At 43.6% G+C, this 20,720-nt stretch overlaps 2 protein-coding genes across 3 annotated transcripts in view; both read right to left on the bottom strand.

Moving 5' to 3' along the window:
* Nucleotides 1–8,939: 8,939 nt before the first annotated feature.
* Nucleotides 8,940–18,143, bottom strand: LOC111931148 (bone morphogenetic protein 2-like). Its single transcript, XM_086900379.1, has 5 exons — nucleotides 14,432–18,143; nucleotides 14,185–14,324; nucleotides 13,330–13,446; nucleotides 12,101–12,302; nucleotides 8,940–10,668 (listed from the first exon to the last, which is right to left on the bottom strand). Exons 1-5 carry the CDS (start codon nucleotides 14,883–14,885, stop codon nucleotides 10,220–10,222), a joined length of 1,362 nt encoding a protein of 453 aa, XP_086756505.1. The 5' UTR covers nucleotides 14,886–18,143; the 3' UTR covers nucleotides 8,940–10,219.
* ERCC6 (ERCC excision repair 6, chromatin remodeling factor) overlaps nucleotides 18,134–20,720 on the bottom strand; it is a 46,385-nt gene continuing 43,798 nt past the window's right edge. For both annotated transcript variants that reach the window (XM_023929587.2, XM_086900378.1), the window contains exon 21: nucleotides 18,134–20,534. In XM_023929587.2, coding sequence (XP_023785355.2) covers nucleotides 20,106–20,534 — 429 coding nt within the window. In that variant the 3' untranslated portion in view covers nucleotides 18,134–20,105. The remainder of the gene's footprint in view (nucleotides 20,535–20,720) is intronic.

Here is a 20,720-nt window from a genome sequence, read left to right as displayed (position 1 = left end):
TCCCGTCCCCAGCGCACCCCCCACCCACAGACACCTCGAAGTTCAGCTCTTGCACCTTACACATCTCTGTGCGACAACACTCACCCTCTAGCTGCGGGGGGCAGTGGAAGTAGAACATGGCCCTGCGGCTGGGTGCGCGCACGCTGCTCGCAGCTGCGAGCCCGACGGCGGCCGGGACCGGGACCGGAGTCGGGACCGGGACCGGGGCCGGGGCCGGGGCCGGGGCCGGGGCCAGCCCGCGGGGCGCGGGGCTCCCGCAGACCCCCCGCACCGACCGACCGGCACCAGCTCCCCAGTCGGGCACCGCGACGCAGCCGAGGTACCTCCTGCAGACCTGAAGACACAGAGGGAAAGAATAGAATAGGTGAAGAGGCAGAAGAAAACACCTGAAGAAACTCACTGATAAACCTAAAGCCCATTCCAGAGGAAGAAGAGAAAGTAGTGTCTAATCCTGTGCAACGAATTTAAAAAGCCAAAGGCAAAAACCTCTGTGGTTGGCATACAGAAACCAGAATCAGCAAAACTTTGTTGTTTTATTTTTCTGCCTGGAATAGCAGATTGTGCCACTCTTGCTCTTCTATCTCTCTCTCTCTCTATCAATCAATCTATCTATTATCTATCTATCTATCTATCTATCTATCTATCTATCTATCTATTATCTATCTATCTATCTATCTATCTATTATCTATTATCTATCTATCTATCTATCTATCTATCTATCTATCTATCTATCTATCTATCTATCTGTCTATTTATCTATCTATCCATCCATCTCAAATATTCCTTTATGGAGCAAACAGTTACATAAAGAAAAAAAATGTTTGTAGGTAAGATTGAACTGCATAAAAGAAAAGCTAAATTATTCTGCCTAAATAAACAGCAATTATACCTAAAAGCTGCCTTCTTTTTAAAGCATCCAACATACTGGGAGCCAATGTCCTCAGCAAGGAAAAAAAAAACCCAAACGACAATTCAAATTTATATGCAGTCATTCTAAAAACAAACAAACAAACAAAAAATCCAGAAGGTACATGAATATAGTAATCCATACCTAAACCGAACAGAAGTAAAAATCACCGGTAAGGTTTGGGGGTGTTTTGCTTTAGAATAAGGCGCTGTGAGTTGTTGGCTGCAGAGACAGAAGGGCTCTGTGGAGTTCTGGAAGTGGCCAGATGTCTTTATATCTGTCTACAGCATGCTCTGCCTCTCAGCACTTGCCTTTATAATCTCACGCATAATTGGCCTTAATCTGATTATTTCCAGCGCTGTCTACAGTGAGTAACTTGGATAGGTCTATTGGGCCCTACAAATGGCCCACGTGGTGTGCAGAGCAGGGGGGGTGGAGAGGATGAAAAGAAAAACCCGTCATTTCTCAGCAAACGCCAGGAATGTGAACAGCAGCACCACAATCCCATTATTTTCTGAGCGCTGGCGCTCCGGGGCTCGCAGCCCCCTGCGTGTCCCCCCCGGCCCGGGTGCCCCCGAGCGCTGCCCCGCACCCCGGTGCTGCCGGAGCGCCGGGTAATTGCCGCCGGATGGGTTTTGGGGGGCCGCTCTGCACACGCCTCGCCTTTCCAAGCGATCGTACCACGGCAAAGTTTGATTTTGTTCGCAGCGAGGGGTCTCTGGATTTATGCTCGCTTCCCGTCTGCAAATGATATGCGGCGGGACCCTTCGCAATTACTTTTAAAATGCATCCGAGACATAGGCTCAGCGGAGAGAGATGGCCCTTGCCTCAGCCCGGGTGAAAATTAGACTTTAAAGTACCCAGATGAAATTTTCAAGTCAGGGACGCGGGATTGGATCAAATCACATAAACTGCAAAAAAAGCAAGTATAATGGCGCATAATTGGTTCTGTAATAGCATTACACAAGGATAATAGCCTGTTATGGCCCCCTGCACATTAAGTGCTTCCCTGGCGTAAAGCCTTTATGATATTAAAGGGGGAATATAATGATATTTTGGTTATTAAATGCGTGTAATTAATTTATGCACCACTGAAAATAAAGTTGGTATTATGACCCACTCAAGATGCATCAGAAGATGTAAGTCAGACAACTGTTGATAAGTTCTGGTGTCTATGTTTCGTCTAGACTGCTGATTTTATTTTGGAACAATTGCTTCTCCGGCAGACTACACAAATTTAATATTTTATAAAGATTGTAATGTTCTGTGCAGGAAGGGCGAGCAAATCTACACAGGCTCTCTTAGATCTGATGGGAGTTTAAAGACAGCACATTCATACCAGAGCAAAGGAGATGGATACAGGCAATACAGGTGCAGGAATAGTGATTTTGAAGAGATGATGTCTTTGGAAAGTTGATTCTGTACATATGATCTCATTAAATAAACACTAATAAGCCTTAGAAATATCACCTGCTCTTTTACATTAGGCATAGATGTGGAAATTCCCCTAATGTATATTCAAGCTGAAGTTATGTTCCCATCCTGTGAAGCATTATTTCAGCAAAGCAAGGCAAAAATTAATTTTACTTGAGATACAAATTGATTTGATCTGATCCTATCTTATCCATTCACTTATAATTTTAGCCTAGTAGTAACAGATGTAGAAGGCTGTCTTCACGTGTTTCATGTATGTTTACATGTCTACACGCACTTAGGAATACTTTTGTTTGACAGCAGATATTTGCTCACCATCCAGGCAAGACTCTGAGCAGTAAAATATACTACAAATTGAGATGGCTTTTACATCACCACGCAAGATCAAAGACCGATGCTCTGAATCTGACTGCACTCAATAGCAGCGCAAGCTTAAGGTCAAGCAACCTTAAAAAGAAGGCTGTAACCCAGAGGTACTGCCTGGATCTCCCCTGCCCATCTCTCCCTCTTGAGCTTTAAAATGCACACAGGGCTGGTACTGTAGGATCCCTTTGCACAGAGACAGATGTGCCTTTTTCTTTTTCTCTGACGTCGGGAAGAGATGAGCAAGATAGTGTTTTATCATAAGAACCCCTAATAAAATAATAATAACTTCATTATGGCGCTCTCAGGCCTTGCTCTTGTCAGGGGGCTGCATTGCTGTTTTGGCTCCAAGACTCACTTTCCCCAGCAGTTTGAAGCCTGCAAGTTCAGCGTATTACAGGAGGGGGAGAAGGCGGAATGGAGCACGGGGAAGCACTCCAAGTCGCTGCTTTTTAAACAGAAGAAGAAGAAGCCTGAGCCGATCGAGACTCAACTTTCTCCCAAGGACCCGCAGCTGCAAAACAAGGAGATAACTAAGCAATATATAATCCCCCACCCCTCGTCATCTCGGTGTCTGTTTAATTTTAATGCTCGAAACGCGGGGCTGACATAATTAAAAGTTAACGCTGGGGAGTCCTGGGTGCTTCTCTCAGGCGGACGGAGCCCCGGGGCGGCGGCGCTTCAGCACCACGGAGAGCGCCCGCAGCTCCGCGCCCGACCCTGCACCGAGCCCGGCCCCGCTCCGCGCCCGACCCTGCACCGAGCCCGGCCCCGCTCCGCGCCTGACCCTGCACCGAGCCCCGGCCCCGCTCCGCGCCTGACCCTGCACCGAGCCCGGCCCCGCTCCGAGCCCCGGCCCCGCTCCGAGCCCGGCCCCGCTCCGAGCCCGGCCCCGCTCCGCGCCTGACCCTGCACCGAGCCCCGGCCCCGCTCCGAGCCCCGGCCCCGCTCCGAGCCCGGTCCCGCTCCGCACCCGGTCCCGCTCCGCTCCAGCCGTCCCTCCCCCGGGAAAGGCTGCCGGCAGAGCTGTGTCCCTCCGTGTACCCCTGCTGCAGACGCTTTCCTGCGAATCTGGGACCGCACTGGAAAAAATATGCAGTAAGTTGTTTGGGATCATGTCTAGTATCTCTCTCTGGTAGTTCTTCTGATCCAGCTACCAAAGGCAAGCACTAAAAACAAGAACGAAATAACATACAGAGCTACAATATTTCGGGAAAAAAATTACATTTTTATGTAAAGTCCCTAAAGCCTCCGAACTTAATTTTTATTCCTATTATTATTATTACTGTTGTTACTACTGTGACCATTATGACACCAATATTAGTTACTAGGTCTGCAAGAAAAAGTCCCAATAAGTATAATTCTGGATAGATACTTTGCTGATAGTGTCTGTCTTAGACCAGAACTGTTCCTGTGCTGCTCACACAAACACACCTCTTATCTTTCACCCGTGAAAACAAAACCTAGGGCTGAACTGCTGAGCAAAATCACTGAATGGGTGTTTTCCTTGGAAGCACTGAGCTTTGAGGGGATCATTCGTAAAACTCAAGGAACAGCTCAGTTTGATGAAATGTCTCTCTTGCCTTTTCATGACCAAATGCATCCTTTCCTGTGATTCTCAACACCTGACCACAGAAAAAGGCTAGCAGCTAAAAGGTTATTTTACCCTAATTCATGTGCAGTAAAATGGATTTTCCAATTAACCAAATTTGCCGATTTGTCCCGCTTGGACACTCTTATAATTTATAATGTAAAAGTGTTCTTTCTTTATCTAAAGACCAAGGTGACTGCTTTTAATTTTCTGTAACCTCTTTACACTTGATGTTCACCAGACTCATAATGTTAATTGGCTTCATATACGGATCATCAGTTTAATGAAGGAATAAATCCTATGTTGCTTTATGTCCCTCTGTTTTAACAATGATTGCTTTAATGAAGAATGTGACGTGTTTGAAATCAAAGCTGCAGGAGACATTAGAGGTTTTTGTTTTTTTTTTTTTTTTATGATGACTGAAATGCTTATTCAAAGCTAAAACCATGAGGTTTTCATATTCCAAAAGCTTTTCTTGAAATAATTTTCCATGGAAAATACTGATCCATTCATCACCAGAGAACTCTCTCTTTGCAGTTATGGGCAGAGACTGAGAATAGCACAGTCCTGTAATATAAACACCCCAATTAGGTTATGAAATTATCTCTAAGCTGATTTTATATCACTGCAGTTTTCATTCGGAGTTTAAGTAAAACTCCCAGTGAGTTATAAGTAGTTAAGTCTGCCTAAATAAAGAGTAGTTTTGGTTAACTAGTAAGTCTCTTTGTCAACCTACTGTATTTTCACTGCTCATGGGTAGATGAAGAAATTTACAGGGGAGAAAGAATTGTCAGTTCATACACAAAAGCTCTAGATTGCTGTAGTCTATCTCTCCCCATGGGAATTTTAGGATTTCAGAAGCAAGGGTAAAATGTAATGAAACATGTGCTTGTAGAGGTAAGGTGACTGCAGATCAGAGCATCAATTAGGTCAAGCTGGAAAGCAGCAATTAGACCCAACTGCATGTGCTGGTTACAGTAGCTACAACAGGTTTAAAATGTACAAAGCAAATGCATTCTGGTAATTGAACTTTTATGTTCCTGGTCCCATTTATAATGAAAGTAAGCCTTCCTTCTCTCTCTTCCCTCTGCCTTTAATGGAGACTTCATATACTGGTATGCATATACTGATATGTATTTTCTTCTCATTTGACAGCTGTTGTTGATAGAAATTACATGACCCTTAGATAAAGGAACATGCAACATCAGAGAGGAAAGTCTTCTAATCACAGCCTGGGAAAGGGCTAAGCAACAAATTGAATTGGACAGAAATTTCATGACATGGTAAAAGAAGTACATGAGACAGAAAGGGATATTATCTTAAATTACCTACCACTGAGAAGTCATGCAGTATGCCAGGCCTGATCCTATGATCTCTTGTCTTATGTCCCTGCAAGTGCTACACTCATTCAATCCAGGCAGGACAATCTTCATGTAGATACACACAGACCTTCACCACTCTCCTCCATATAGCTCTCTTAGACACAGTGTGCATGTTTCCTTTTAGAGCTGGCCTGTGAGCACCCAATGAACAGCCCATAAAACACTCTTGCCTCCCTCTCAGTGGAATACAAGCAGGTACCTTGTGGCATCTCTGGTGGCACACAAGATTAGTCTGTGTGCCTTCCTCAGTATTCACCACTCTCTGCCAGGAGCTGTGCCTTTTCCAAACCTGTGCTGAAATGGTATTTCAAGTGACTCGGAGCACAGGAGGGGTCTATGCCAGGATGAGGCAAAACAACACTGGTTTTCAGGGGGATTGTCTGGGTCTTTAGTAAAGATGTCATACAAAGGTGCTTCTTCTTGGATAAAACAAGTCTTCCAACCAAGAAATACAAATCAAGATTTCCAAGGGAAGGTCTTTCAGTCTATGGCTTTTGAGGACACAGTTGCTTGGCCACAAACACTGGCTCAGCACATTCAGCAGAAAATTTGACACTGATGAACAGTTGATTACAATGTGGATCACAGTAGAAAGTCTATACAGATTTTTAAATACACACACCAGTTCTGTGCTGCCTGACAATTCCATGTAACCTGATAGTTAACCAAGCAAAGTTTCTGTGAGCAGATCTGAACCATGTACTGGGGTTTATGCCATAATGTCGCTTTGTGTCACAAGGCCTAAATTTATAGCACCACCAAATAATGGGATCAGTTAAAGTTTAGTCACTTCTCAGTATCAGATCATTTTCTCAGGGAAAATCTGCAGCTTTTGTTTTCCACAATAAGGCAGGCCATGATCTAGCTCTGAATAAGGGAAGTTAGTATATGTGTGAATCTAAAGCTGCACACATCCTGTGACAACAGAAAGTTAGGAGTCCCCCTTATTCTGTGAATGGCTTCTAACAATAAGCCCAATAGGAAGAAATAAAACATTTTATTAGCTGTTTTAATGCACAATTATCTCATTCACCAAAGGTAAGGCAAATTCACACCTACTAACTACTCTCCTTGCAGGTGAGCTGCACTCCAGGCCAGGAGGGAAGTGGCTTAGGTGTGACATACTTTTGCACAAAGCCATTGAAATGCACCCTGTGGATGTGACAATCTTCTCGAATTAGCCTGAGCACACCATCTCAGTTCTGGGTAAATTGCACCATCCTTTGGGACGAGCCAGGAGTGAAGCTGCCTCTGAACATGAATGCATATGCAGGTGTACATAAGAATGAACCCACATGTATACAGGCATTTGCATATGCAGTCTGAAAGGGACTGGTGATAGTCTGGAGGGTTTGGTATCTGTGGGTAAGCCCTGGAATTTACCATAGGCACCCAGACACCTCTTTCCCGGAGAAAAGCTCCAGGACTATGAATAAATACTATCCTCCACGGGTCTTTCAAATAATTGCCCCATTTCCTACACGAAGAACAGGAACTGTAGTAACTACCCTTGGCAGTCTGGAAGAAACACCGAGCATTCCTAGAAGATTGCCTCATACCAAACAGCATTTTCAAGCCTGCAGTGTGGATAGAAGAGAGCTTACACTGCTGTGATCCAGCTTCCTCAGGGCAGGCACAGAAGTTTTCTCTTCCTCCCCAGCCCACTCCCTCTCACCACCTCCCCCTGCCACCCAAAAAAAAAGAAACCACCTCAGATCAATTTCCCCAAGCCCATCCTTTCTGCTTTGCTGTTCCAGGACACGCCCAGCATATCCTTTCTCCTGCTTCAGTGCCAAGAAGCACCTTCCTGTCATCTATACCTTGTGAAAGGAGCACCCCAGAAAACCCTTAAACATTTCTACAAACAGGAGACCACTCTTGTGACCCTTGGCTCTCTCCCATAGCATACTCAGACCCCACTGCCGTGTTGTCAGGACAAGGCTTAGTGCACTCCCCACCTAAAGGAGCAGAGTGTGACTGCACATACCCCACATGCCTGGACCACTTTAGTTCCAAACTTGGACCAAATGCTCTGTCATGGGGCTCAGCGTAACCCTTTAGCTTTACCATGAATAGGATTTTCTTCTTATTTTGGAATTTTTACATGTTTCAGTTAAAGAATAAGAAAGAAATTCACCTTTATTCTAAAGCAAAACAAAAAAAAAAATGCAACAAAAAGAAAGAGCCTACTTGTGCTTAATTGTTATCCTAATTACAAGTTGTGGTGTAGTGTAAATTTTTCCCTTGGCATTATTATGAACCTCATTTCCTTACAAAGTCCAGGATAAACAATTCCAATATATTTTGTTTTAATTATCACAGTTTAATGGGGCATAATAAGACTAAGTTGAGTGGTGCAGAAAAAACAATAATTTAATGTGTGCAAAACTACCTAGTGCTCCTAGCTTGCCTGTGCATATTTCACCTATTGTAGGGCAGCACTATGTTAGCTAATATTCAGTTCGCCCATCATTTATTTATTAATCATACTTGCTTTTCAGTAGAAAATTTTCTTTTCTTTTTTTCCTGGCATCTGAAACAAGAACACATTAAGATATCCTAGAAAAACAATGGGCAGTTCTCTGGGTTGAGCAGTGAAGGATGAAGCTGAAGGTGCTGGAAGCATTTGTCATGCATGGACAGAAGATGAGATATATTGGACACAGAACCTGCCTCTGCCAATCTACTCCAAATGCTGCCAGTAAAAACTTCTGCCTTCATTTCTTAGGGCCTCTACCAAAAGAAGCAGAGATAAAACATCAGCTGAAGTCACCATTCAGAAACTACCTTGTCCAAACTCCCTGTAGATGCATTTTGCCACTCCCAAGGTGTGGTTCCTACAGAGCTAAAACACTGCAGGTACTTCCGCAGTGAAAAGGAAAAAGTGCTAAAGAGCAGCCTGGGAAATTAAACACTAAAAGGAGACCCTTTATGGCCCTCTATGGCTTCCCAAGATTCAATTGGCAATGACACTGAATCCCACAGCTGGGTGTGGCTGATGCAGTAGTTAGAACCACCCTGCTACCAGATTTACATTCCACTTTACCAGGGCAGCTGTATACTAAGATCAAAATGCTTTCACTCGAGAAATAACTACTGGATCCTCCCTGAAGGGAAACATGTCTGTTCTCCTTATCTGTCACACTCCTTGACACAGAGGACTTGATACAGTACACACTGAAGCCATTGGGAATGTCCTCTCTTCTGGAAAATTATTTGATTCATGACTCTAGGAAAGAGGTTCAAATACAATACAAACAATACCAATGCTACATTACATTTATTTAAAAATTAGCATTTTATAGTACAGATTAATTTAATATACCCCAAGTGTCAAGGTTTTAAATAAAATAAATTTATTATAGACATCAGTATTTACAGAAAGACATTACACATTTTTTTCCTTTTTTAAAGTCTTGCAGTAAAAAAATTCTCCATGAAGATTCTGCCCATAGGAGATGCCACATTCTGTGAGAGGGTTAATGGAGACAAGAAACCTAACCAGGCTTAAGATACAACTCAATTAATTGACTGAGGAATGGCAGTGGGCTGGTTACCTGCATGAAACTGTAGCAAGACTGAAAGACCTCAAGGGGCCCCATCCAAGCTTATGTCCTCCTATTTTTCAAGAAAGGGAGGGGAATCAGCAAGTACATTCCACCAAACTCTCCTCAAACACTGGACCAGACCAGTATCTAGCATATTCTCATGGACCTCCAAAGTGTCATAATTTTTTTTCTTGCTAAACCATGAGAATTCTGACCCAAGCTTAGGATCCCACAGTACAGCAAATACACAAAGGCAGTATCTGGTGCCACACACCCTAACAGCCATTACAGACACAGACACAGGCACTGGCCTCACCATACAGGGCTGCAGCCCTGAGATAGGAGCCAAGTATACTGATTCCCAGACAAATACTGACCTCTGGGCTCCTTCAGACTGGCTAGCAAGTCCCATGGGGATTATCAAGAGGCCTCTGCATTTGGTAGAGCTCAGGGGAAGAAGTCCATTTCCTGGTAATGCATGATTTTCAAGTGGTAGAGACCTCTGAAATTTGCTCTGTGCAAATACTTACCCTGAAAGCTCAAAGCAGGACTGAACATCCCCACTGGATCATGCAGCCAAAACTGACTAAGGCTGTGCTACTAAGACACCTCCATCCCATCCTGGATTGAGGCAGGATGCCATGCCTGTTAAATTACTGCAAATTCTGAGCCTTGGTACACAGAACAAGACCTTAATTTGAACTGTCACTTTAATGTGTTTCACTTCCTTCACATAGCAAGTTCCTGATTTTAATAGTTTCCTTGGTGTACAGGCACTCAAAGAGCTCTCCATGGCGGTCTTGAAGTCTGCAGCTTTTCACAAGCTAGCCACCTTCCTACACAGTCATGGTGAGAGGAGAAAGATTTGAAGCACAGACCAGTTTCTGTCTCTCCTACCCTGTAAACTGATACGCCATCTCCTTTGGTATCTTTGGTGGCAAATGGGGAACTGAATCCAGGCGCATACCAAATGCAGAAAAAAAAAATGTCTTCCTAATGACAACCACACCTTGTTGCCACCATGTCTTTATAATTTTTAAGGACAACATTCTGTTTGTCATCAAAGTAGAGAAGATTGAGGGACTTCAATTCATCTGGCACACAGCAGGGCATGCTGACATCTTGAGACAGTTTCAGTGTATAAACAATGGACTGAACTGTAGCATGGTTTGTTGCATTTAGACTTTCCCCCAAAGGGAAGATGCAGGATCCTCTGCAATGAAATGCATTGTATCCACTTGGGTAAATAATCCATCCTGACCAGCCAATAGCATGGAAGTCTACGTAGAGCTCCCTTTGGTGACATGCTGTTAACGGGCTTTTGGCAGCATCGGCTACGGCAGCTCGGGGTTTCCTGCTCATGCTGGCACTGCTGCTTCGGATGACATCAGTGCCATGAGAAACATGTGAGGCATCAGATTTGGCAGGGTTTGTTTCTGATTCTGAAAGGAAGCTGAATGTCAATATTTTACAAACAAAGTTAATTTACTAAGTACACTGTTCTGCATGAAGGTCTAATAAATAAATCTACATCAAAGTCTTCAGAGCAGATTTTAAAACGGCACCTAACCTGTGAATGTACCAGAAGGGGCGTGTATTCAATTGCCATTTCAGCCATACTTCCAAATCTGTCAAATCTTGTGTTTCACTTTGTGTTCTGGAAAATCCCCAATTCAGCAGAAATAGAAAAGAAAAACACAATGATCTATCAAATATTTTGTGAATGCCACAGTCCCTCTTCAGGGCTGAATCTGGTCAGAAAGGTATTAACTGTCCTCTGCAACACACATTATTCTAGGCAGTGCTAACAGAGGGTGGAGATCACAGCCTTTTTCTCTCCAGTATTCTCCCAGGAACTCTACCCATACACTTGCAAAGCAGGATGTGCAGTAACCTGGTAATGTGTAAAGCAACATTGCAAAAAATATATTTTTCAAATTTTTGATCCTAAAAAAAGCCACCACCAGGTTTACAGAGCACTGCTAAAGAATGAAGCATACTGACAATAGGATGCTTTCTTAAAGGATCTTCTGAGAAACCCTGAGGTCCATGGAGATCCATGTACACAGGCTGAAACTCACTGATATATAGAACAATCTGTGTGGCCACTGACAGATGGACAGGCCTAGAGAGTTTCTTTGTTAAGAAATTTCTCATCCTGACGCAGTATCCCGTGTAGAGCTTGATGCTCGTTAAACTGGATCTAGGCTTTCACTATTAATTTTTAACTTTGCATTTATCAGGCCCTAAAATCTAGCCTTAGCTGATTTTACACCAAGGACACTGGGAGAAATAAGACACTGTTTTGTATTTTAAGGTACTAGGGCGTTTTCTTGGATGAAAGCAGCCTTTAGTCACAATGCTAATTAGTCACAGAAGTTAAATAGGTGCTTAAAAACCAAGCCAAGGACAGAGAACTACAAATTGCTTATTTAACAACCTCTTTCACTCTTAAAATCACACTTAATGATTTCACACTTACGGATACTTTACCAGAATTTTGACAAAGTATTCCAGGTCACTGAGTTTTTTTCAGTCTAAACCTACATACAATTTTGACGCAAATTTAACCACCACAAAAATAATGTAAGTAGTACTTAAAAAATAGAACTCCCACTCCTTTACAAACTAAATAAACCAGATTCCCCTTAGGATTAATGAATATTTTTGGCACACGCAGTTTTTGTGAGGGGAGAGGCAACTTAGGATGCCGGTGACCTACTAACAAGGACTATCAAATCCAATTTTGATTGCTGACAAAGCTCAACTTCAAACTGGTTTAATACTGAAGCAAATAACTGAGGTTAAGTCTACATGAGGTAGCAGGAGGTACAGGAGATGAACAGGCAATTCATATTCTACAAGTGCACTTACTTGTAGCAGAGCGTACAAAGCTGTGAGACCTCTGTTTGTTACTGTTTGTGAAGAGGACAAGGAGAGCATTTCTACTCTCCTGCAAAGTGCTTTGGCTCTTGGCAAATGTAACCACGTCGTGTTTCATTCCATTGCTGGAAACATGTGTCGTAGTTATCCAAAAGCCATGGTTGGAGCTGCTGTTTCCAACCCACTTGGAAACCTGGTGAAGACAGGGAAAAGAAAAAAATATTGTTTCAATATTCTAATTACAGTATTATGATTAAACAACGTTTATATTAGGAAAAGAGAATAGGCAACAAGCTATGAGAGCATAAGGACATATATTATAACAGAAGTGAGATAACTGTAGCTGAGACTCCACTGAGTTTAATATTTAAACCAGTAATTCAACACTTAAAAATACAAAATAGTATATGCATCCCCAAAGCTACATTTACAGAAAGATAATCAATTTCAGAGAATTTACCAGTGAACACTTGAGTGTAGAAGTTAATATTAAAATAAACTCTCTCTGACTTTCAGCAGAAATTTATTTTTCATAGCAATCTCAACACAGTAATATGAACTCTCCAGACTTTTCATACCATTAAGACTTCTGTAAATCTAAAAACCTTGTCATTTGAAGAAATTCACAATCAAGCAAATTTACTTATCGAATTGTTGTAATTACACACTGATCGATTAGGCCAGGCCATTCTCTAGCAGGAATATCATGACTTAAGATGGAACTCAACCAATCATCCAAGCATGCTGTTCAGTCTGATCATAAAGCTTAGGCAATGAAAAACACTGTCCCAGAGTACAGCTTAAAACCACGTGTGCGTTCTTTTGCTACAGAAAGTCATTCACCTACTGTTACAGTTTATGGGTATCTTCAAAACAAATCTTGAAGATTACAAATACAGAAGATTATGGGTGAAATACAAATACAGACGTCTATCAGGAACTTGAATGACAGGCAATCCAACCATGACAAACTCCGGAAACACACTGCTAGGTTTGGGTTACTCAATTCTCACCCTGTTTGTGCTCCTAGCAGCTCATAAACACTTCTTTAATTCAGGTAGCACCAGGTGTACTTTTAAGGGTAGAAAGAAAGCTTCCCCCTCTACTGCTGTCCTTCTGTTTGAATTGACCTCAAAACCCAGTTTAATGGCAATGCTGGAGTTATCAGGTGTCACCTTAGAAGTTTTAGAAATAAAATTAAGTCGGACTTTTCTGCTTACTGTCTGTGTGACATTGAAGACTTCCCAGCCTTCATCATAGAGGGACAATAACCTTGATGCAATGAGATGTTTTTTCTGCGGCTTATTTTCGCTCTCCAAGAGCTCATACACTTCCACCTAAAAAACAGCAATATAAAAGAAAAACATTAAGAAATTATTTTGATTGTTCTTACAGCAAAATGGGAGGATGAAAATGATGCAGGTTTCTGCTGCATCACAGCTGTAAAACTGTACTGCTATTCTAAAAGAGGTAAAAAATAGATTTTGGACCGTTTAACAGAAAAACAGTTATCGCTACATACATGTACTTCTAGGTAAGTTCAGAGGCAGGATGCTAGACTGTAGATACTATAGAAAAATATCCTGATCATCCCTATCCTGTTTTGAACACCTGATACCATAAAAGTCTTCTGTTCCTCCACATATTTGTCTTCAGGTCCACAAAAAGTCCAATCCTGCCCTTTGCCAGAGGAATAGATACACTCAATTTCCTTACCAGCCCCGTTTTCCCATTAATCCCTGGCTGCTATTACTATTCTTTGGACCAGCTCCAGAAGATAAATTTCAATTCGAATTTCGAAATATCTCAAATCCCAGAAAAGTACAGTTTGATTTGGGATGGGTCTGACATTGGTATCTTTAGGGAAAGCTCACTGCCATAGCACAAAGGTCAGTGAAAAGCCAAAGTCAAAACTTCGCATTACTTCTCTGCATGCTGAAGGAAAAGAAAAAGTGAGGATGACAGAAGAAAAATAACAATAAAGCAGGTTTGTGTGGTACGTAGTCGCACGCCTTATGTTTCAGTATTAGTAACAAAGATAGCAGAATTAAGTGTTTAACTATTTCCCCACTTACTTTGCAGAAGTGTTGCACGTCGGACCTTCTGGACCGATGTGTCCTCTTTAGCTTGAAGACCCTGAACTCGGCTTTCAGCATCTGCTCGCCCTTCTCCATCGCGCTGATGTCGAAGTAGAAGTGGCGGTGGTCCACGTGAACTGGAAAAGACCCTTCTTTAGGAACAAGGCCAGACCCCGCCGGGCCCGCGCCCGCCCGCCCGCCGCGGGGATTCACCGCGGGCTCGGCCCCGCCGCCCCAGGCCCACCTCGGTCCTCGAAGCTGCGCACCACGTCCCCCTGCAGCAGCCCCGGGGCGCGGGTGATGCCGTTGGCGTCGGCCACCTTGTTGAAGAGATCCACCATGAACTGGGGCGGCTTCCTGCGGGGCAGCACGTCGGGCGGCAGCTCCTCGATGTCGAAGACCTCCCGCAGGCGCTGCAAGGCCGCCGCCAGCACCTCGTCCCGCGGGTCGGGCCGCAGGGGCAGGGCGTTCGCCGCCCGCAGGCTCAGCAGCCCGGCCAGGCACAGCCACAGGCACGGCGGGCGGGTCGCCATGGACCGCGGCCGTGACCGCGCTGCGTGAGGGGGCAGCGGCCCTTCGGCGGGCCCGGCCCGGCCCCGCTGGGCGCGGCCAGGCGAGTGCGCGGAGCGCCGGTCAGAGCGTGCGGCCCTGAGGGCCAAAGGCCCCGGGCAGGGGAGACCGCGCCGCGCCCGGGCCATCAGCGGCGCTTAAAGCCTCAATGGGGTATCACCGTGCGCTCGTCCGCATCACAGCGACCGCCGGGCCCGCTCGGGGGCTCGGGATGCCGGGGGAAGGACCAGGTGTCAGCGAAGAACACAGCACTTGAGAAACCTTTACATCGACCGAAATTTCAGCCGGAAAAGGCTGTGATTTGGAGATTACTGAGCCCAGGTGATGTCTCCTGTCGTTGCCTCAGCAATGAAAAGTATACTGGGACCCGGGCGTGAGCTTCTGTACTCCCCTGCCTCCGGAATGCCCGGGATCCCCGGTACCTTGCCGTCTCTCAGCCTGAGGAATGCCCGGGATCCCCGGTACCTTGCCGTCTCTCAGCCTGAGGAATGCCCGGGATCCCCGGTACCTTGCCGTCTCTCTCTCAGCCTCTGGAATCGCCGCTGGAGCGGCCCCGGTGCCGCGGGCTTGGCCGGGCTGCAGGACGGAGGCTGCAGCTCCCCAGGGTCAAACTCCGGCCCTACGGCTGCCCAGGGAGCGGAGGCTTTAAGGACAGAGTCTGGAGTTCTGCTAGTGCAGTGCAGCAAGAACGGCCAGGCTTCTAAGTGTTCAGGGTCGGGGCAGGAATACACATTCTGACGAGCTCTTTTAAGGCTTAACTATTTCCCAGAGTCAACCAGCTTTCAGTATTTTGCCTTTTCCCCCCACCCATTGGTTGATGAAGGGGATTCCACATCCCCCACCCCTAGAGAAATACTAAAACAGAAAACCAACCCAGACGAACCCATCCCAGCCCTAAGGATCCTGCATAGTCGTCCTTTTCAAGGCAGTCTGGCAACTTACAGAGGAGCAAATAGATCTTCCTGATGGTTTGTGCAGCAGTGCCTGTTCTGCTTGTGCCACACTGTGCTGTGCTCTCTTTCCAGGCAGGAAAGTATTGGGAGGTATTTTGTGGGGGAGATAAAAATGTCTACTGGCTCCTCTACTTAGCCACACGATATTAGACAGTAGTACTTGCTTTGAGCAACCAGGTGGACCTATAAGAGAATAAGGTGGGGACAAAGAGGCCACAGTTCCACACTGTCCCTAATTTTAGCCCCGTGAAGTGCAAAAGGAAGCGGAGGAAAATGAGAAGCAATGATGGGTTAATCAGAGCAGTGTAAAGAGCACTGTTGCTGCACATAAAGCTTCAGCCAACTTCGATCCTCAAAATTCTCCGGTTGTCTTCTAAGGGTTGCAGGTACCTCGGTTCATGCTGAACAACAAGTGCTGGATAAAATAGTACCCATTCAGCTACCTGCCTGAGAGCTTGAAAAGAGACTAGTAAGATAGGCGAAATCATCACTAGAATGTTTTTCAGTCAATCTAAAAAGCTTTGCTTCCACTCCACTGCTCCTCCACATGCTTATCCTCACAAACTCTACCCTGCCCTTGGGTCTCTTCATTTACTCCCAGTATCCTCCCTAGGCATATACCTTCATTTTTACTCTCATGGTGCTGCTTCCAGACATTAATGTCTGGGAACACATAGCTAGGGTTCCCAAAGAACCTTAACTCTGCCCCAGAGGCAAAGATTTATGAAAAAAATCCTCTCTGTTTAATATAAGCTGGGACCACAAACAACGAAATGCCTCTATCGTAGTGCAACTGCAGAAATTTCAGCCTACAGTTAGCCAAACGTAACCCACTGAGTGCTGTGTTCTTTTATTTTCATATTTCTGATTAGGCAAACAACATAATGAAAGCTTCTCTCCCTATTCTTTTGTAAGACTGCATGACTCACCACTTATGTAAGCCTGATGCAGGAGTTGGTCATAGCTCCTCTGATGATTCTAAGTCCTGGTTTGCAATTAGTGCAAGGCTTCAACCTCCCTGTTCTGTACAATAAAAATAGGTTCTCTCAACTTACGTGTTGTGAGCAGTGTGGCTTTGGGAGCCCAGGAAAAGCTGGGAATCTGTAGGGAGCTATGATAGATAACTTAAAATTTTAGGCAGATTCTCTAGAGTTCAGCATTGGCATTGCTTTCCCTTCTCTCTCAAATGATTGGAAAAACAGCTTGTTGGGTCTGAGGAGTTCACAACCATCTCATTTCAGATATAGTGTATGGGTAAGAATGAGAGCATTTATTATATGGCCTGCCACATCATCTTTGATGCCATTGTGGTGAATATAGAACAGCAATATTGAAAAAGCACGGTTATTGCATGGTATCATTTGTGGGCAGAGTAAACTTGGGAATAAATTCTGAAATCGTGCATTTCAGAACTTGATAAAGTTTGGACTGAAGGGCAAGTCCAACCCTGCTGTTCAGAAAGGAAGAGCTCAGGTCAGAACACACCCTCCCTTCTCTCATTTGTGTCACATTAGCATGAACAGTAAGAGCCTGTGGGTAGAGCAGGCTGGAAGCTGCTTCCTTCTTCACGCAGCTGCCTGAAACTTCCTATGTTTTTTGTGCTGGTTGTATAGTTCCTAATTTAATGACTTTCAACAGGTCTGTTCTGGGGAAGATTCCTTTTCTGCTCTGTGAGTGAAACAGCGATGCTCTGCAGTCTTCCCTTTTCAGACAGGGAGCAAGAACATGAGGTGTTTCACTGAGTTCCATAGCAGCGTAGGCCCACTTAGAAAAACAAAGTGGAATGGCCCTTGCATGAAAGATGTCAGATTCCTCTTTACTTTTAGTGGCAGGAGAGGTAGCAAAACCATGGCCACCAGAACAAGCTAAGAAATACTCAGGAAAGCTTCATCTAAGCCTCAGCTGAAGGCACAGGACTGTACCACATCAGCAATACTGTGTGAACGAGGAGTGGTGACATCACCCCAGAGCCTAGAATAGCAATCCCGTGAGGGCTGGGTAGATGGAGAGAGCCACTGAGTTGGTAAGCATTTAGCATATTCAGCATTTAGCCTGAATGTTGGAACATGGACATCATAAATGGCCCTAAGTAGCAGAGTGTTTTTACCATGTATCTAATATATAAATACCTCTCCCACAGGAGATAAACTCCCAAGAGCAGATTCGCCAGCACATCCTGACTACTAGGCACGTGCTCTATTAACTACTTACAAATATTTTTTCAGTATTATATTAGTACTAATTCAGCCCTTAAAGATTTTCAACAAATGCTGGAAAAAAGCTACCTAGGATGTATAATCTGAAATTGTATGAATAATGGAAATATAATTAAAGATAAGAGAAACCATATGGTCAGTGCACAGCACACAGGAGAAAATGACTCCTTGACAATTTTTCCCAGTGCCCAAGGACTTGTAGAACACTTTTGTTTTTCCTTTTTTAATAAGTTCATAAAAGCCAAGAATTTATAAAAAGTACATGCAAATCTATTTACATTAATAGATCAAGAAGCTGCACACAATCCTTAGTACACAGGAACTATGTCTTTAAAATTTGGAGTACAAATAATACAGGACACCAAAATTAACAGATAAGGTGGCAACAGCAGCTTTGCTGACTGCTGAATTCCTGGTTTGTTGCTGGGATAAGCAGAGATGCATGGGGACATGGAACCCAAACCAATTCAAATTCCCTATAGCTTTGAAGATGAAGATAGAATAATCTTTTTCTGACCCATTTCAAGTTATATCAACAGCAGTTGCAGCCCAAGTTCCTTGTTTCACCTTTTTTTTGAAAGAGGGAATGTAAGTGACTATAAATGGGATCAGAGAAAGAAATGTTAGGAGTCCCATCTTCAAATGATATTAGGAAAACAAACATTCCTGAATTGTCTGCCCTGTCCAATTCCAGCCTCTGAAAAGTCAAGAAGCACCACTTCCAGAAAATCTCTACAAACCCTTTATCACTGAGTAAAAACAAGAGGAAAAAAACATTAGAAGTCTTGAAGTTTTTTTTTTACAAAAAGAAAGTTTGTATTCTTGCTTGACCATTCATCTTTGAATATTTGTACTTCCACTTAAAGTAAACAAAAATTTCACAGTGAACAAAAAAGCTAAAAGTAGGTCAGCTTTCCATACCTTAGAGATAGGAAGGACATTAGGCATATTTAACTATTCCTAGTTTAAGCCATACAGTAATTCAATGTTGCTGCAACAATGTGGTTTTCTTCTCAAAATCTCCACATTCTCCACCTTAAAATTTCCATGTGTAGCACACAAGTACCTTGAAGACAGATCCAATGTTGTACTTGGATTTGTTACAAATAACTGGTATTAGAACTTACCCAACTGTCAAGAAACTTTAATTTTTCCCCCACTTATAGAAGATGAATGACATGTAACTTCTATGTATGCTCCAACTATGCCCAAATATAATTACGGTGTGTAAAATACAGTGACACCCTCCCACCTCTGACCACCTAACCCCCAGTCTATGTCAAGGTATAAAATTTTAAGTGCTAGGAGGTAACTGGACATAAATCACAGTGAAACATATGAATATTTAATGAGATTTCAATTATAAGTCCACAACCTGTGACAAACAAAACAGTCATTGTCGCCTCAGTTTTAAGAAATACTGTAGAGCATTTGCCAATGGTGTATGGGACTGTAATTGGATTGCTGATTATGGTGTTAATAGGTGCTCTGGAATTTAGTAAGTTTTCCATAATTATCAGTTGCGTTAACTCAATATCCTGCCATGCTTTCATTTTTTTTTTTTTGTGATTATACCTCCATGGCATTAGAATTATTTCCCAAGTTAGTTAAACATTACAACAAAATTCTCACTACTGATGAGTTACATAAAATGATTCTGATGCACTTGTCAGTACAAGTGAATCTCTCATGCTAACTACTATCATCGGCCCCCCTCCCTTTTATTTTCTTTGTTTGTTTTTTTTTTTTTTTGTTTTTTTGTTTTTTTGTGATGGCACACTGTGTGCCCTATGACCATTCAAGTAATAAACAGGAAATCGAGGAAGTAGTTTTCTGGAATTTCACAGAAATCAGTCTTACAACCCATGGCAACATCCATGGTTCTTACTGTAATAAAAGGTCAGCATCATCCCGTTTATATTAAGATTTCTTTTAAAGAAAAAGTGCTGATATTTTGTATTGTTTCATCTATGAGGTAGATGGCACTTTTATATAAATAGTGTAAATCAGAAATTAAGTTAGCTGTAAGCCTGCAACAGTCCTGCACCACTGACTGTTCAAGGCATTAATTACTTCAGGAATACAAAATACTTCAAAATTTTCAAAGTCACACACTGTTCCTCTTTTGAGAGGAGTCTGGTGGTCAGCTGGAGTGAGAGATGCCTTCACGGATCAAGGATCATCGGAATTCTGGCTTTAGCCTCCAGACCCCTTCCCCGTTTGGGCTCCTATGGAAGGTGCAGATATTGCGGAGCAGTTCTCTAAAGACACAGGAGTGCTCTGCAGGCAGTTTGGACTCAAATTCCTGCAGCAGTTCCCGAGTGCTGGCCTCGCCGTCCACGCGGGCCTGGAATGCCAGGAAGTTCCGCAGATCCACAAGCAGTTCATCGTATTCTGTCGAACCCTGCACTGGGACGGCTGCTGGCTGATGATTCTCATCACCCTCATTCCTTGTCTGTTGTGGTAAAACGAGGTGGTTTCTTGCCCTCATCCGAGCTAATAAAGATGAAGAGTCCAGAGCACTGGATGACGATTCTCCAGATTTTCCATTGAAGTGCTCACTGGAACTACACTTCTTTATATTTTGTTTCTTTGTTATATCTCCATCCTGCAAATAAACATACAGACTGAGAAAAGTTGCATTTTGAGACCCACAGAATAAATTAAACAAAATCTGCCAGTTGTTTAGACTTAAACACTACCACTCAGAACCTCGTCACCTGAAATATATAATTAAGAGGTGATGTATTTTGCTCTCAACTTTAGAACTTAGGAAGCAGAAGAAAAACACTGC

Source organism: Cyanistes caeruleus, chromosome 8 (assembly GCF_971803275.1).
Source record: "Cyanistes caeruleus chromosome 8, bCyaCae1.hap1.1, whole genome shotgun sequence".
Taxonomy (NCBI): Eukaryota; Metazoa; Chordata; class Aves; order Passeriformes; family Paridae; genus Cyanistes; species Cyanistes caeruleus.
The sequence above is the reverse complement of the archived record's forward strand: the minus strand, read 5'-3'. Positions and strand labels throughout refer to the sequence as shown.